The sequence below is a fragment of the Panicum virgatum genome, chromosome 4N (genome assembly GCF_016808335.1).
Source record: "Panicum virgatum strain AP13 chromosome 4N, P.virgatum_v5, whole genome shotgun sequence".
Taxonomy (NCBI): Eukaryota; Viridiplantae; Streptophyta; class Magnoliopsida; order Poales; family Poaceae; genus Panicum; species Panicum virgatum.
Genome location: NC_053148.1, coordinates 28,992,999 through 29,006,377, shown reverse-complemented (window position 1 = coordinate 29,006,377; position 13,379 = coordinate 28,992,999). Strand labels below are relative to the sequence as shown.

Here is a 13,379-nt window from a genome sequence, read left to right as displayed (position 1 = left end):
AATCTGCCGATCACAAGTGCGGAATCCGGCAGGGCTTCGCCGCTTTCCTTCTCCTCACCCCTCTCTTTTTTTCTGGATTTTTTGTGAAATTTTTGGGCTCAAATGAGGAGGGAATGGGGTCAGCTGCTTATATAAGGGGGCATGGCCCGGTCGCCCGAGGGGGGGGGGGGCGACAGGCCCCCCTGTCGCCCGCGGGGGTGGGGGGGCGACAGGGCCCCCCTGTCGCGCCTGTGGGCGGGGGCCACCAGTCGCCCGAGGGGGGGGGGGGGCGACAGGCCCCCATGTCGCCCGTTGGGGGGGCGACAGGCCCCCCTTTCATTTTTTTCGGCCATGGACCTCGTTGCAAATTTGAAGAAAAAAAAAATTACAACTAGGGCCTGTCGCCCCCCATAGGGCGACCGGGGGTAGTTTTGAAATTTTTCAAAACAGACATATATTTTTAAAATTTTGATTTTTTTAATATAAAAAAGAAAAGAACGCGTCAGGCACCTCCGAGTTTGGGCCTTCCAAACGACAGAGGAATTAGGCCCGTGGCAGAATTCCGCGTGGGCTTCCAGCCCTAGGAAATGGCCGGGTTCCCTCCAGGATTCTGGGCTCCCAAACTAGCCCTTAGTGTCTACAACCACAATTCGTTACAGATATTTGGGCATAAAATAAATTTTTTCTTTTTATTTTTAAACTGTAATAAATTGATAGTAACTGTTCCCAAAATATGTTGCCAAATGCCAAATATATACCTAGTGACATGAAATAAATTTAGCAGTACAACTGCCACCGATGCCTTTCTGTAGCAATTAAGAGTACCCAATCTTGTTCACGACATGCATTTCAAATATTAGATGCCACAAATCTGCTCCTAAAGTGGAGTTGAACGCATGTCAGCGACCAGCGCAGCAGCTATAAGTATATGCTTCTTATACACACACAAAAAGAAACTCAAGCAGCTCCGTCTCCCCCCTTTTTCACCATGGCAACACGCAACCTTATCAGATTCATGGCCGTAGCTCTCGCGTGCCTTGTCATCTTGTCGTCCACATATGGTGATCCTAATCCGAGTGTTCATGATGAGAGCCCCCGCACCACCTACATCGTCCGTGTGCGGCCGCCAGTGAGCCTCTCCGATGACACCGCCGGGCTCGACCTCGAGCACTGGTACGAGTCGTTCCTCCCGCTGGAACCCATGTCCAAGGACACCAGGGCTGCTCTCCTTCATACCTACCGGGCGGCCATGACTGGCTTTGCCGCAAAGCTAACGGAGGCCGAGGCGGCAAGCCTTGCAGCCAAGGATGACGTCCTCGGCGTGTTCCCGAGCCGTCGCGTTGCGCTCCACACGACGCACTCGCCGGAGTTCCTGGGCCTGCGAGCTGCGGCCATGTACGGCAACAGCCACGGCGCATGGAACGGGGCGCTCGGCCGCATGGGCGAGGGCGTCGTCATCGCGGTCCTCGACACGATGGTCAACCCCAAGCACGTGTCGTTCCGCGATGACGGCATGCGCGCGCCGCCGGCGAAGTGGCGCGGCAAGTGCGACTTCTGGGGCGGCCGGGAGCGTTGCAACAGGAAGATCGTAGGCGGCCGGACGATCTTCCACTCCCTGAAGGACGGTCACGGGACGCACACGGCGAGTACCGCCGCGGGGAACCTCGTCGCCGGTGCAAGCGTTCTCGGCAACGGGAACGGCACCGCCGCCGGCATGGCGCCACGGGCGCACCTCGCCGTATATGAGGCCTGCGATGACACGGGCTGCGACACCGCCGATGTGCTCGCTGCGATGGACGCTGCAATAGCAGACGGCGCTGACGTGCTCTCCCTGTCGTTCGGGGATGACCATATCAAGCCATTTTACCAGGACACAATCGCCATCGGCGCGTTCAGCGCCATGCAGAAGGGCATCTTGGTCGTCTGCTCCGCCGGAAACTCGGGCCCGGACCCAGGCTTCCTGATGAACGACGCGCCGTGGATCCTCACGGTCGGCGCAGGGACAATGGACAGGCAGATGCGGGCGGTCGTCAAGCTTGGCAACGGCCAGACATTCGTTGGTGAGTCCGCCTATCAGCCCCATGGGCTGCGTCCTACACAATTGGTTACTCCTGTTCAGCACAATAGCTCAACTCCTGAATGCCAGCCCTTGACCGGCGTGGCCGGCAAGATCGTCGTCATCGAAGATGTCTGTGACGACATGGTCCAAACAGGTACTCTCGTCAAGGACTCTGGCGGAGCAGGTATGGTGCTAACTGGTGAAGAGGAGGATGGTAACACGGCTTACACCGACGCACATGTGCTGCCAGCATCCTACGTGACGTACCAAGACGGTATAGCCATAAGGAAATACATGAAATCCACCAAGAACCCGGTGGGTGCCATCACCTTCCGTGGCACATCATTCAGCGCGTCCTCATCAGCTCCCGCCGTTGCTTCCTTGTCCTCTCGTGGTCCAAGCCTAACCACACCTAACATCGTCAAGCCTGACATCATTGGCCCCGGCATGAACGTCATCGCCGCATGGCCGTTCAAGGTTGGGCCAGAGGGGGAAAAAGGTCAAGGTGGTGGAATTGGGGATTTTAGTGATGTTACCTTCGACATCCTCTCTGGAACGTCAATGTCAACGCCTCACCTCAGCGGGGTCGCCGCACTCATCAAGAGCGAGCACCCGGACTGGTCCCCTGCAATGATCAAGTCGGCGATAATGACGACAGCCGACACACTTCGTTCCGATGGTAAGCCGATCCTGGATGAGAAGCTCAAGACCGCAGGAGGCTTCGACATGGGCGCTGGCCATGTTAACCCTTCCAGAGCCGTGAACCCAGGCCTGGTGTACGACAGGGATGAAGCACAGTACATTGCTTACATCTGTGGCCTCGGTTTCACGGAGGAACAAGTGGAGATCATCACGCATAAGAGGAACATATGTCGGAGCATGAGCAAGATCACCGGTGCTGAACTGAACTACCCTTCCATAGTGATGCAGGCGAGTGCCGGCAATATCACAGTGAACAGGATGCTTACAAGCGTCGACAACTCACATGGCAAGTACACGGTGGAGGTCAATGTGCCCAAAGGTGTTGTGGTTAAGGTATCCCCCTCAGTGCTCGAGTTTGGGGGGCTTAATGATAAGAAGATCTTCAATGTTAAGATGAGTTGGGACCCTCTCAAGACGAAGCAGGTAGAGGGGAGCCTGAAATGGATCTCCAAGACTCGTGTTGTCAGAATTCCTGTAATAGTATTTTAATATCGTGGTTTAATGAGCATAATAAATGTAGCAGATGCTAATCTTTTTTCTAATCAACCATAATTATACACCTAAATGGATCGTATGGAAGAAAGATCTGTGTGTTTACATGAACAACAACATTACAAACAAAATCTCCATATTTGTTGATTTCAATCGGTCAAATGGACACAATTTCCTCCATCAGATTCTATTACTGATGCAAGAAAACACAGCTAGTACATCAATTATACTAAATGATAATTAAATTTAAGAGGGATTTAAAGGCAAAAACCTGAATTCATATCGTGCTAGTAATGATTTGAAGGAAGGTTTATTTGTGAAAGAAAAGAAGAGAGAAGCAATGTGTCCGGCCGGCAATCCCAGCTAGAAATACCCCGAGGTGGTAGGTTTGTCGGTAGGGTTTCGCCGAGATTTGGAACCGATGGTGCAAAAAACACAAAGTTTTAAATAAGTTCGGGTCACGAGATGCGTAACACCCTACATCCTGTTGATGATTTGTATTGTTTTAGATGAGGTTATGTTTTAGAGGGCTCCCTATCCGCCCTCATATAGTTGGGGGATAGGATTACATGAAAATACTAGCCAAATACTACACAAGGAGTTCTTATCAATGTCTATAATGTAGTTTTCTTCTATTCGACTAGTTCTACTCCTGTACGGGTAATTACAATAGGATAAAGTACATGTCATGCACTATCCCTTATTCTAGAACTTTCTACGCCTGTGAGCAGTCCCACTGCCCCTGGTCTGACAAGCCCTTGAGCTCTTCGTAGCCGAGTCCTGCAAGCGTTGAGTACTTCTAACGATGTCTTTTGGATGCTTCGAGTCCTCCAGGTGCTCCATCAAGGGCTTCTGATGTATTGATCGGTCGAGTACTCCGACTAGTTTTCTGAGTACTTCTTGGTTGCATCGAGATTGTGAGGTTCTCATGCCCTGAAATCTTCCTTTTATATAGTGCGCGATGAACTCATCTTCCATATGGAGTAGCCCCGAAACTTAGGTTAAATCAAAAAATCAGGTTGAGGGTCAAATCTGTCTTTTCTCCTTATCTTTTGAAAATTTGAAAAATAAGCCATCTGTCGGTACCCCAGAACTGGGGTACCCCCTCGCAGTGACTAGACAAGAGCCTTGTGGTTATCCTTAACTACATCCAAACAGCCGGACCCCTGCGATCCGGAGCCCAGTTCACATGACAACGGTCCCGAACCCGTCCCCCGGCTGGGGAAGGTCTGGAGCACCACGTGTTCCGGAAGAAGCAGGCGCTCAGCTCGAACAGCCGGGGGCTCCGGACCTTCCGTAGAGGTCCGGACCCCCGCGGAGTCCCGGACCCCCCATGGGGTCCCGGACCCCCCTTGTATAGTAACCGGACCCCTCGCTAAAGGAAGGAATTGACATCCCGCCCCGGGGAGGTCCGAAACTGCCACGTGTCTGCAAGCACAGACACGTATATAAGGCCGCTTGGTCTACAAGGGTTCACCTACCACTGCGTTCATTGCGGTAGGTGGACGTCCGCATTAATATAGCAGAAGCCGAGGCGATTCTTTGACCAGGGGACACTACCGATCGCGTATTACCAAGATGTGTAGTGGAGCCGATGGCGCCGCCACACCGCGCCTGTCAGTCTGCCATGACAGATGGACACGACGGCTCGGCTTCACCCATTATGATGACTACATAATAGCCTCAACAGGTCACGCCGCAAGCTAGGCTCCCCCCACGGGCACCTTGCTGACGGGACAAGAGAAGACCTCCCTTCGTCAGAGCCTCACAGGGTCAGCAGGGGATGGAGGCATATCGGAGGAAAGATTCGTAACCACTGTAGCCGTTTGAGTACTCTGCGCAGTATGTTGCACAGTCATGTTGGGCCCACTTGTCGGGGCCCCAACGTCCTATGTATCCGCACCCCTTGGTCTATAAAAGGGGGCGCCCGCTAGAAGAAAAACTTAGGCTGGGTGAAAGCCAAGACCCGGCAGAGGATAGATTCATACACAACCAAGATCAAAACCTCTTCCAGTGGACGTAGAGTATTACGCTCCGACGGCCCGAACCACTCTAGATCGTGTGTTCTTGTGTGCTTGTCTCAGAGCTAGATTAGCCCAATCGCCTAGTACCTTCCCGAGCACTCCCTCTCTGGGAACAGGCGGTTGCGTTCCGCCACCCGACTGTGGGTACCCTAGAAATCCCCCGACATTTGGCGCCGTCCGTGGGGAGGTCAGGTGCTGGCTGGATCTTCAAGCTTCTAGGGCTGTGTTCATCCTCTGCAACGGCAAGAGAGAAGATGAAGGAAGGCAGGGCGTCACCCACGCCACATGCCGTGGCACCGGGGCACCAACGCCCATGGTGCGGCGGCGCACGGCAGCGGCATTGGTAGTGCGTCGCCACTGCGACACCTCAGAGCCGGCGCGGCAACGCACAGCGGAGGCGCCGCTGGGCGCTGTCGCCCCTACGTCAGCTCAAGGTTTTCTCTCAAGCAATGGCCACGCTTCCTCTGCAGTCGTATGGCATCGGCTCAAGGCTTTCTCTCAACATGGAGCCTGGAGCCAACGGCCATCCCGGAGGAAGTTAGCCGTGTCGTCGCGTCGTCGCCAGCACCACCCGAGGTGCTTGGTGCTGCAGCAGATAGGGCCCCGCCACCAGGCACGGGGGACCCTGGCGCTAGCACCAAGGACAAGCCGGCGAACGACCGCACCTCTCTGCGCTTCGCACCGGTCCTTCTGCTGCGCAAGGGCGTCGAACTGGCTTGGGCTCACTATGAGCGGCCATCAGGCTGGCTTCCATCGGCAGACGGCGACGGCAGGGGACCACTCCCATTCAAAGCCAAAGAATTTGTCTCATGCTACCTAAGCATGTGACAGCTCTTAGGCAAGGAGTGGTCCCCCGAGCTCCCGAGGTGATGCTGGATGATGCTGTACAAGCACGTCCAGGGCGCCATCGCCCCCAACGACTCAGAAGAGCCCCCAAGATGGCAGCTCCACTACGACCAGCAACGTGCACGCCTTACGGGGCGACGGCTGTAGGTTATCACTAAGATAGGATTGAGTATGTTTCTCCTTTGTAATGACTTGGTGCCTACGTGTGGTCCAGAGTGGTAAAGGTCCGCCCTTGTAAACCCGGCCTCTGGCATCATCGCACAAACAGGCGACACCAGCAAGTGGTCCAGAGCGGTAGAGGTCCGCCCTCGTAATCCCGACCTCTGATGTACACCACGAGTCAAGCAATAAAGGAGATTTGCTTCCTCAGTCCTGTCTTTACTTTAACCTAAAAGCACTTCTCCGTTCAGCATTGCATGTTTTCTTTCTTCCGTGTGGAGTCCTTTCTTTTTTGCTAAACAATCCAAATTGAGCTTCTAACTTGTGGTCAGGTGGGGACACCCCTTCTAGCTGGAAGGCAGTTCGGACCCCTAGGGACCTCCTAAGGAGAAGTGGTGCCGTATCCTGGGGTACGGAAGCTCCGCATAGCTTAAGGCTGGTAATGTACCCTAAGCCTATATACTTCCCTGCCCTGTTACGAGTTCCCTAGTATCCGAGGCTGCTGCCCCTAGAGGTCCCGGGCTCCTTTCTAGTATAAGGCCTGGTTTCCCACACCTTGCTGCGAGGTCCGGTGGCGTAATCCATGGGATTGTCAGCAACGCTCCAAGTCCACTCCGGTGGCCCGCTCCGGCGGAGACCGCTCGCCACGGTCGTCTCAAGTCCACTCCGGTGGCCCGCTCCGGCGGAGACCGCTCGCCACGGTCGTCTCAAGTCCACTCCGGTGGCCCGCTCCGGCGGAGACCGCTCGCCACGGCCGTCTCAAGTCCACTCCGGTGGCCCGCTCCGGCGGAGACCGCTCGCCACGGTCGTCTCAAGTCCACTCCGGTGGCCCGCTCCGGTGGAGACCGCTCGCCACGGTCGACTCAAGTCCACTCCGGTGGCCCGCTCCGGCGGAGACCGCTCGCCGCGGTCGCCAAGAGCCGGGTCCGGGAAGTAGTGCTTGCTCCCTGAGCGATCCGAAATTTGTATAGCTGCTTAGCTTGGTTCCGCACCCTAAGCCTACACCTTCGTCGCCCTGTGGAGAGCACTCTAGTACCTAGACCTGGCAACCAGTGTACCGGCCTCAGGGGTCCGGGGCACCCGCTCTCTGCATGAGCTCACCGACGCAATCAAGTTGCGTAGGAACACATCACGATAGTAGGCTCCACCCGCGGGTTCGTACCTCTCCCGAGGTGGGCCCGGGGGCCACTGTCGGTACCCCAGAACTGGGGTACCCCCTCGCAGTGACTAGACAAGAGCCTTGTGGTTATCCTTAACTACATCCAAACAGCCGGACCCCTGCGATCCGGAGCCCAGTTCACATGACAACGGTCCCGGACCCGTCCCCCGGCTAGGGAAGGTCTGGAGCACCACGTGTTCCAAAAGAAGCAGGCGCTCAGCTCGAACAGCCGGGGGCTCCGGACCTCCCGTAGAGGTCCGGACCCCCGCGGAGTCCCGGACCCCCCATGGGGTCCCGGATCCCCTTGTATAGTAACCGGACCCCTCGCTAAAGGAAGGAATTGACATCCCGCCCTGGGGAGGTCCGGAGCTGCCATGTGTCTGCAAGCACAGACACGTATATAAGGCCGCTTCGTCTACAAGGGTTCACCTACCACTTCGTTCATTGCGGTAGGTGGACGTCCGCATTAATATAGCAGAAGCCGAGGCGATTCTTTGACCAGGGGACACTACCGATCGCGTATTACCAAGACGTGTAGTGGAGCCGATGGCGCCGCCAACCGTGCCTGTCAGTCTGCCATGACAGATGGACACGACGGCTCGGCTTCACCCATTATGACGCCTACATAATAGCCTCAACAGGTCACGCTGCAAGCTACGCTCCCCCAACTGGCACCTTGCTGACGGGACAAGAGAAGACCTCCCTTCGTCAGAGCCTCAGAGGGTCAGCAGGGGATGGAGGCATATCGGAGGAAAGATTCGTAACCACTGTAGCCGTTTGAGTACTCTGCGCAGTATGCTGCACAGTCACGTTGGGCCCACTTGTCGGGGCCCCAACGTCCTATGTATCCGCACCCCTTGGGCTATAAAAGGGGGCGCCCGCTAGAAGAAAAACTTAGGCTGGGTGAAAGCCAAGACCCGGCAGAGGATAGATTCATACACAACCAAGATCAAAACCTCTTCCAGTGGACGTAGGGTATTACGCTCCGGCGGCCCGAACCACTCTAGATCGTGTGTTCTTGTGTGCTTGTCTCAGAGCTAGATTAGCCCAATCGCCTAGTACCTTCCCGAGCACTCCCTCTCTGGGAACAGGTGGGTGCGTTCCCCCACCCGGCTGTGGGTACCCTAGAAATCCCCCGACACCATCGATGACACGTGTTCCGCAGCCCCGAGCCTTGAATCGAAACCCCAAGATTTGGAATTAAACATCCAAAGTCGTGGTATAAACAGGTAGATTGATTTCTACAATCTGTTGGGAATATAATCCTGTCCTCCCTACTGCCAGAAGACATTCGCCCTTTTCTGTTTTGCTGTTGTGCCACTACTACTATTTCCGCTAGTACTGTTGCTTCTCTTCTGCTATGCGCAATCTATTATCTTATTATTTAGCCAACAAACGGAGTCTCCACGTTCGCTCCCAAACCTAGAAATTCTCACGTTAATCGGAAAAAGAAAAATAAAAATTACCCACCACTGCCATTATGATAAAATTAGCCTAAAATAACCATGTGCCTAATTAAAAATCACCCACCATGCCATACGAAAAATTAAATATAAAATATCATTTAGCTATGTATCAGTTACAAACATATGCTATTAATAAAAACTAAAGGTAACAACAATCAATCAAAATAAAACAAAAATAAGAATAATTATATGCATAATATTATTAAAGCTCAACAAATCAGATTGCTATTATAGGTAGATCATATTTAAATTGTTTTAACCGAACAATTAGACATAATTTATGATAAAGAATAGATTGATGTATGGTAAAAAAAAATAGTGTAATCTTTAAGTAAGGATACAATGACATGCAAATTTTTAAATTTTCAATACTAACCGCGCAAATACGCATGCTATATACGCCTAGGGGTGGTAAAGGGCCTAACATTTTGAACTAGGAAATCTAAGGATCGGGCCCTAAAAGGGCCGGGCTCTAAACATATGTATTTTTGAACTAAAAATTTTAACGGTTTTATTGGACTGTGAAGAGGCCATTAGGGCCATGGCCCATTACCACCCCTATATACGCCTAGTGTAAAATAAGTGTCCAACTCCGCATGCATATGCTACTATGTTTTTTCGCGACCATGCCTGAGCATGTTTTTCATTAAGAGGAAAGCAGTTACAGACACCATCTTGATGTGGCCAATCAAAGCTTGACCAACACAAGAGCACAAAGGACTAAAAAAAGAGAAATACTGAAAAAACACACATACAAACTAAGAAACAAAACAACAACACAAACAACAGTTTTTGCGACTAACAAGCAACCTAGCAAGGGGCTCAAGACACCATCATGGGCGAGGCCACCTCCGTCGCCAGGGAGCCCATACCAGCAGGCAGCAACGCATCAAGAGCCTCGCAGTGCGAGGTTGTTAGGGTGGACGAGAACGTAGCCGTAAACTCTGGAATGAGGAGGCATCCGGCGGCTGGCTGTCAGAAGTGATGCCTAGCTTTTTCATCATGATGTTCTGTGCTTGGACAACAGGCTTTGTTGCGCGGTACCGTGATTTTCTTGCCAAACGCTCGCTGCGTCTGATAGTGAACTCCTCCGGCTGCGGGCGAGATCTCCGACGCGGCGGAGAGCAACCAACGGAGGTGGGGCGCATCGGTACACACAGCACGTGCAAATCAGCAATTACATCATTCGTTGGGATCTCAGCACCAGCAAAAAGATGGAGTGGAAGCGTTTCTCGCGCTCCACGAGCGACCGTTACATTGTGCATGTCATCAGAAACGTGAGATAGCGGCTGAGGGTCCTGAACATCAAAACGTACCGCTACAAGATCCGCAACAGAATGCACTGATTCCAGATCGACCAACGCCGAAATGTCGTTGTCTGCAGCAGGGACAGCGACCTCGTCCAAAGCAGGTTCAGACGGGGTGGTTGCAGATTGAACTCAGCTAACATAGGATCAGAAAGGAGGTGAGAGTCCGTTTATCGAGCTGGACAGGCCCAGGCATGCCGGATCATCGTGGACCAATCATTGGATCAAACGCCCGAACAGAGGCGGCAGCAACCCGAGCCAAATCAAAATGAGCCTGAACGGCCGTTTCAAACAGCATGGGATCAAAGGCTCGACCCGTGACAGCAACATCACGTTCCAAAGCAAGTTGTACACCGCCTCATCAAGCACCGAACAGTTTGGTCGCATATGCTACTATGTTGAGGAAAAAATGTTTGAGACAGACAAGTACAAACTTCCATACACACTCAGAAAACATAGAAAGATCATGGCGGAAACGTAACTATTCTCTTGTGAGCACTAACGGCCGGAGATATCCAATAGCTGGATAGCATGATGACACGGGTCCACTCTCCAGTGCGTACGTATTTCTTTTGAGTTCCATTAATTATTATAACGTAACCATATATGATTATTCATTCCTTCATGGCCCGAACAAACATGTCGAAGTTGTCGTGGGAGGAGCCCCCTTCCTTCAAGCTCTCAAGCGCAACCTTCTTCATGGCCTCCACCCTGTCCCTCATGCTCGCGCAGCTCATCAGCTCCTCCACCCTGCTCGCGATGTGCTCCTTGGTGATCACGCCCGACTCGTCGGCCTCGGCCCGGAGCCCGACCTTCCAGACGTCACAGATGTACAACTGGTTGACGCTCGCCACGGTCGACTCAAGTCCACTCCGGTGGCCCGCTCCGGCGGAGACCGCTCGCCGCGGTCGCCAAGAGCCGGGTCCGGGAAGTAGTGCTTGCTCCCTGAGCGATCCGAAATTTGTATAGCTGCTTTAGCTTGGTTCCGCACCCTAAGCCTACACCTTCGTCGCCCTGTGGAGAGCACTCTAGTACCTAGACCTGGCAACCAGTGTACCGGCCTCAGGGGTCCGGGGCACCCGCTCTGCATGAGCTCACCGACGCAATCAAGTTGCGTAGGAAACATCACGATAGTAGGCTCCACCCGCGGGTTCGTACCTCTCCCGAGGTGGGCCCGGGGCCACTGTCGGTACCCCAGAACTGGGGTACCCCCTCGCAGTGACTAGACAAGAGCCTTGTGGTTATCCTAACTACATCCAAACAGCCGGACCCCTGCGATCCGGAGCCCAGTTCACATGACAACGGTCCCGGACCCGTCCCCCGGCTAGGGAAGGTCTGGAGCACCACGTGTTCCAAAAGAAGCAGGCGCTCAGCTCGAACAGCCGGGGGCTCCGGACCTCCCGTAGAGGTCCGGACCCCCGCGGAGTCCCGGACCCCCCATGGGGTCCCGGATCCCCTTGTATAGTAACCGGACCCCTCGCTAAAGGAAGGAATTGACATCCCGCCCTGGGGAGGTCCGGAGCTGCCATGTGTCTGCAAGCACAGACACGTATATAAGGCCGCTTCGTCTACAAGGGTTCACCTACCACTTCGTTCATTGCGGTAGGTGGACGTCCGCATTAATATAGCAGAAGCCGAGGCGATTCTTTGACCAGGGGACACTACCGATCGCGTATTACCAAGACGTGTAGTGGAGCCGATGGCGCCGCCAACCGTGCCTGTCAGTCTGCCATGACAGATGGACACGACGGCTCGGCTTCACCCATTATGACGCCTACATAATAGCCTCAACAGGTCACGCTGCAAGCTACGCTCCCCCAACTGGCACCTTGCTGACGGGACAAGAGAAGACCTCCCTTCGTCAGAGCCTCAGAGGGTCAGCAGGGGATGGAGGCATATCGGAGGAAAGATTCGTAACCACTGTAGCCGTTTGAGTACTCTGCGCAGTATGCTGCACAGTCACGTTGGGCCCACTTGTCGGGGCCCCAACGTCCTATGTATCCGCACCCCTTGGGCTATAAAAGGGGGCGCCCGCTAGAAGAAAAACTTAGGCTGGGTGAAAGCCAAGACCCGGCAGAGGATAGATTCATACACAACCAAGATCAAAACCTCTTCCAGTGGACGTAGGGTATTACGCTCCGGCGGCCCGAACCACTCTAGATCGTGTGTTCTTGTGTGCTTGTCTCAGAGCTAGATTAGCCCAATCGCCTAGTACCTTCCCGAGCACTCCCTCTCTGGGAACAGGTGGGTGCGTTCCCCCACCCGGCTGTGGGTACCCTAGAAATCCCCCGACACCATCGATGACACGTGTTCCGCAGCCCCCGAGCCTTGAATCGAAACCCCAAGATTTGGAATTAAACATCCAAAGTCGTGGTATAAACAGGTAGATTGATTTCTACAATCTGTTGGGAATATAATCCTGTCCTCCCTACTGCCAGAAGACATTCGCCCTTTTCTGTTTTGCTGTTGTGCCACTACTACTATTTCCGCTAGTACTGTTGCTTCTCTTCTGCTATGCGCAATCTATTATCTTATTATTTAGCCAACAAACGGAGTCTCCACGTTCGCTCCCAAGACCTAGAAATTCTCACGTTAATCGGAAAAAATAGAAAAATAAAAATTACCCACCACTGCCATTATGATAAAATTAGCCTAAAATAACCATGTGCCTAATTAAAAATCACCCACCAATGCCATTACGAAAAATTAAATATAAAATATCATTTAGCTATGTATCAGTTACAAACATATGCTATTAATAAAAACTAAAGGTAACAACAATCAATCAAAATAAAACAAAAATAAGAATAATTATATGCATAATATTATTAAAGCTCAACAAATCAGATTGCTATTATAGGTAGATCATATTTAAATTGTTTTAACGAACAATTAGACATAATTTATGATAAAGAATAGATTGATGTATGGTAAAAAAAATAGTGTAATCTTTAAGTAAGGATACAATGACATGCAAATTTTTAAATTTTCAATACTAACCGCGCAAATACGCATGCTATATACGCCTAGGGGTGGTAAAGGGCCTAACATTTTGAACTAGGAAATCTAAGGATCGGGCCCTAAAAGGGCCGGGCTCTAAACATATGTATTTTTGAACTAAAAATTTTAACGGTTTTATTGGACTGTGAAGAGGCCATTAGGGCCATGGCCCATTACCACCCCTAT

The 13,379-nt window shown here is 52.6% G+C and overlaps 1 protein-coding gene across 1 annotated transcript; it reads left to right on the top strand.

Annotated features, from left to right (window-relative positions):
- Positions 1–967: 967 nt before the first annotated feature.
- On the top strand, positions 968–3,229 carry LOC120669278 (subtilisin-like protease). Its single transcript, XM_039949055.1, has one exon. It carries the CDS (start codon positions 968–970, stop codon positions 3,227–3,229), a length of 2,262 nt encoding a protein of 753 aa, XP_039804989.1.
- The last annotated feature ends 10,150 nt before the right edge of the window (positions 3,230–13,379 follow it).

Bases quoted from the DNA above. Each gene is read 5' to 3' on its own strand.
- LOC120669278 (XM_039949055.1), top strand. From the start codon at position 968: ATGGCAACACGCAACCTTATCAGATTCATGGCCGTAGCTCTCGCGTGC.